The sequence below is a fragment of the Microtus ochrogaster genome, chromosome 8, assembly GCF_000317375.1.
Source record: "Microtus ochrogaster isolate Prairie Vole_2 chromosome 8, MicOch1.0, whole genome shotgun sequence".
NCBI lineage: Eukaryota > Metazoa > Chordata > Mammalia > Rodentia > Cricetidae > Microtus > Microtus ochrogaster.
The window spans coordinates 74,723,826-74,726,343 of record NC_022015.1 but is presented as its reverse complement, the minus strand read 5'-3'; the positions used below and the strand labels follow the sequence as shown (position 1 = coordinate 74,726,343).

General features: G+C 45.8%; 1 protein-coding gene across 1 annotated transcript in view; it reads right to left on the bottom strand.

Moving 5' to 3' along the window:
- Positions 1-2,518, bottom strand: part of Ina (internexin neuronal intermediate filament protein alpha) — an 11,030-nt gene that overhangs the window by 4,315 nt on the left and 4,197 nt on the right. The window contains exon 2 of the mRNA XM_005352423.3: positions 3-120. Coding sequence (XP_005352480.1) covers positions 3-120 — 118 coding nt within the window. The remainder of the gene's footprint in view (positions 1-2; positions 121-2,518) is intronic.

Genomic DNA, 2,518 nt, shown 5'->3' with positions numbered 1-2,518 from the left:
AGCCGCTATCTCAATGTCAAGGGCCATTTTGACATTGAGCAAATCCTGGTATTCCCGAAGGTGGCGAGCCATCTCACTCTTGGTGTTTCTTAGGTCGTTCTCCAGCTGCCCAATGCTATCCTGGAAAGAACATATCCAAAATATTTAGACCAAAGTAGCAAAAATTCATTGACATTTCTACAAGGCAGGATCTCAACCCTGACTACATGTTAAAATCATGTAAGGAACTGATAGAATACGTACACAGCAATCTGTGTCCAGCCTAGATTCGGTTTTGTCTGCTCTGGGGTAGGGGCTCAGCACTTGCATTTTTTCCCTTTAAAGGTCCTTGGGAAATTTAGATGCATGTTGACAGTTGGGAACTTTACCAAGGGACACATGAGTTCATAAATCCCTCCTTGACTGTGTACATTTGTGTGTATGTGTTTGCATGTCAGTGAATGTGAGTATAGGTACCCACAGAGGTTAAGAGATACTCTGGAGCAATAGTTACAAGCAGTTGTGAGCCACCTGACGTAGGTGCTAGGAACTGACTCCAGGTCCTCCAAAGGAGCAGTACACACTCTAACCACTAGTCCTATATATGCTAGAAATTTAATGTTGGGTAGATAGTTGTACATTTCTCAAAGCACCAGCTGTTTAAAAAATGACAATTTTTAATTTTTGTACATTTATTTATTGATTGATTTGTTTAGGTTTAGGTCAGTACACTCCACGGTGAGTCTGAGAACAAACAACAAACAATATAAAGTTTCATGGAAACTACACATTCCTAGCAGGGCGTGGCGGGGCATGCCTATAGAGCAGGCTTTAAGTTCAATCCTAGCTTAGACTACACAGGGAAACCCTTCCTCACAAAATGGAATAAAAAACATATTCCTGGCCCTACCTAAGAAATACTGAATCCATTTCTTCAGGAGTGGTCAGAGAACTGCTGAAAACACTGCTCTTGGTCTTGGTGTGTGGGTGTGTGTGTGGAACGAGAGGACAACTTGTAGAAGTTGGTTCTGTCTTCCTGCTAGGTAGGTCCTAGGGAGGAATGTGGAGTCTGGGTACCAACTCAGGCTTGGTGCTAAGTCTTCACCTGCTGAGCTATCTTTCAAACAACCCTCAACATGATAATTTATATAAAACCATTTTACAGTGGCAAATACCACTTATTATTTGGACATGAAACTAACATAGTCTTTCTCAGCAATCAAGTGTTGTGAAATGATGTTATTTTTCTGTGATTTCATGTCTGTTATCTTTCAGATATATTTGGGGTGTTTATTCCTACCCTAACAGTTCCAGAGAGCAGTGTCTGTCTTGATGTTGCAGTTTATTGCTTGTCTTTGTCCTGAAAAGTGCTCTGATGGGCGCTAGGCATTCTTGACAATGCCTGACTCTAGTGGTCTCCCATCTCCATCCTTCTACAGGCTTGAAACCCCAAAAAGGAATCGTTTCTTTTGACAATCATGTTAAGAATGTTGGGCTGAGGGTATCAGGGGGGCCAACTTCTCAATATGTGGTTTAGAGGTAGATGTTTGTCTCATCAGCAGCTTAATTCAATTGTTTATTAAAAACTTTTTATTTCACGACTGTCTTCAGAATGAGAGGCTGCTAGGGTGCTGAGTTCTAGGTGAGAGTTTCTTGCTCTTGTTTTACATCTCACATGGCTATGGAGCAGAGTCGACAAAAAGCGTAAGCCAGCCTCTTCCAGGAGCTGATGGGATTGCTGACCGCCTGTGGGTCACTGAGCTCCGGTCTCTTTGTTTGTACACTCCTCCCCGCACTGGGCTGTCTTGCTGCCCTTCACAAGGCCTCCAGCAGGAAATGTGAGCAGAGTGCTGCAGTCTGCCCCTCCCCCAACCATGCAGCTGCAGGAGAGGAGAGCCGCGGCATTCCCTGCTCCAGCTGGAAGCAGCGAAGCAGCTCCTGGAGCAGCGAAGCATCTGGCCCAGGGTTGGAAGGAGGCAGGTGGGGAAGAAGACAAAGCATGATCAGCCTAGCGTGTGCAGTGAAGAAGAGGAACAGCGATGTGCCCATTTCCTCTTTGGGAATGGAAGGGGAGACCTCAGCCAGACAAGCCAGAGTGCAGGCCACACAGAACCACGGCTGTGCATAATCATCTAGCTAGGGAGAGAGGATTTTAATGTATGGTCACCTGCAGGACACATGTCCTTATTCTCACTCCTATCGTTGCTGTACCCTTGTCTTCTGTCACCCTCTGAAATCCTATCTTATGAGACTTACTTAGGTCAGTACACTCCAGTCAGTCTGAGAGCAAACAAACAGAGTTTCACGGAAACTGCACATTCCCAGTAGGGCGTGGCGGGGCATGCCTATAGAGCAGGCTTTAAGTTCAGTCCCAGCTTAGGCTACACAGGGAAACCCTGTCTCACAAAATGGAATAAAAAACATATTCCTGGCCCTACCTAAGAAATACTGAATCCAGCCGGGCGGTGGTGGCGCACGCCTTTAATCCCAGCACTCGGGAGGCAGAGGCAGGCGGATCTCTGTGAGTTCAAGACCAGCT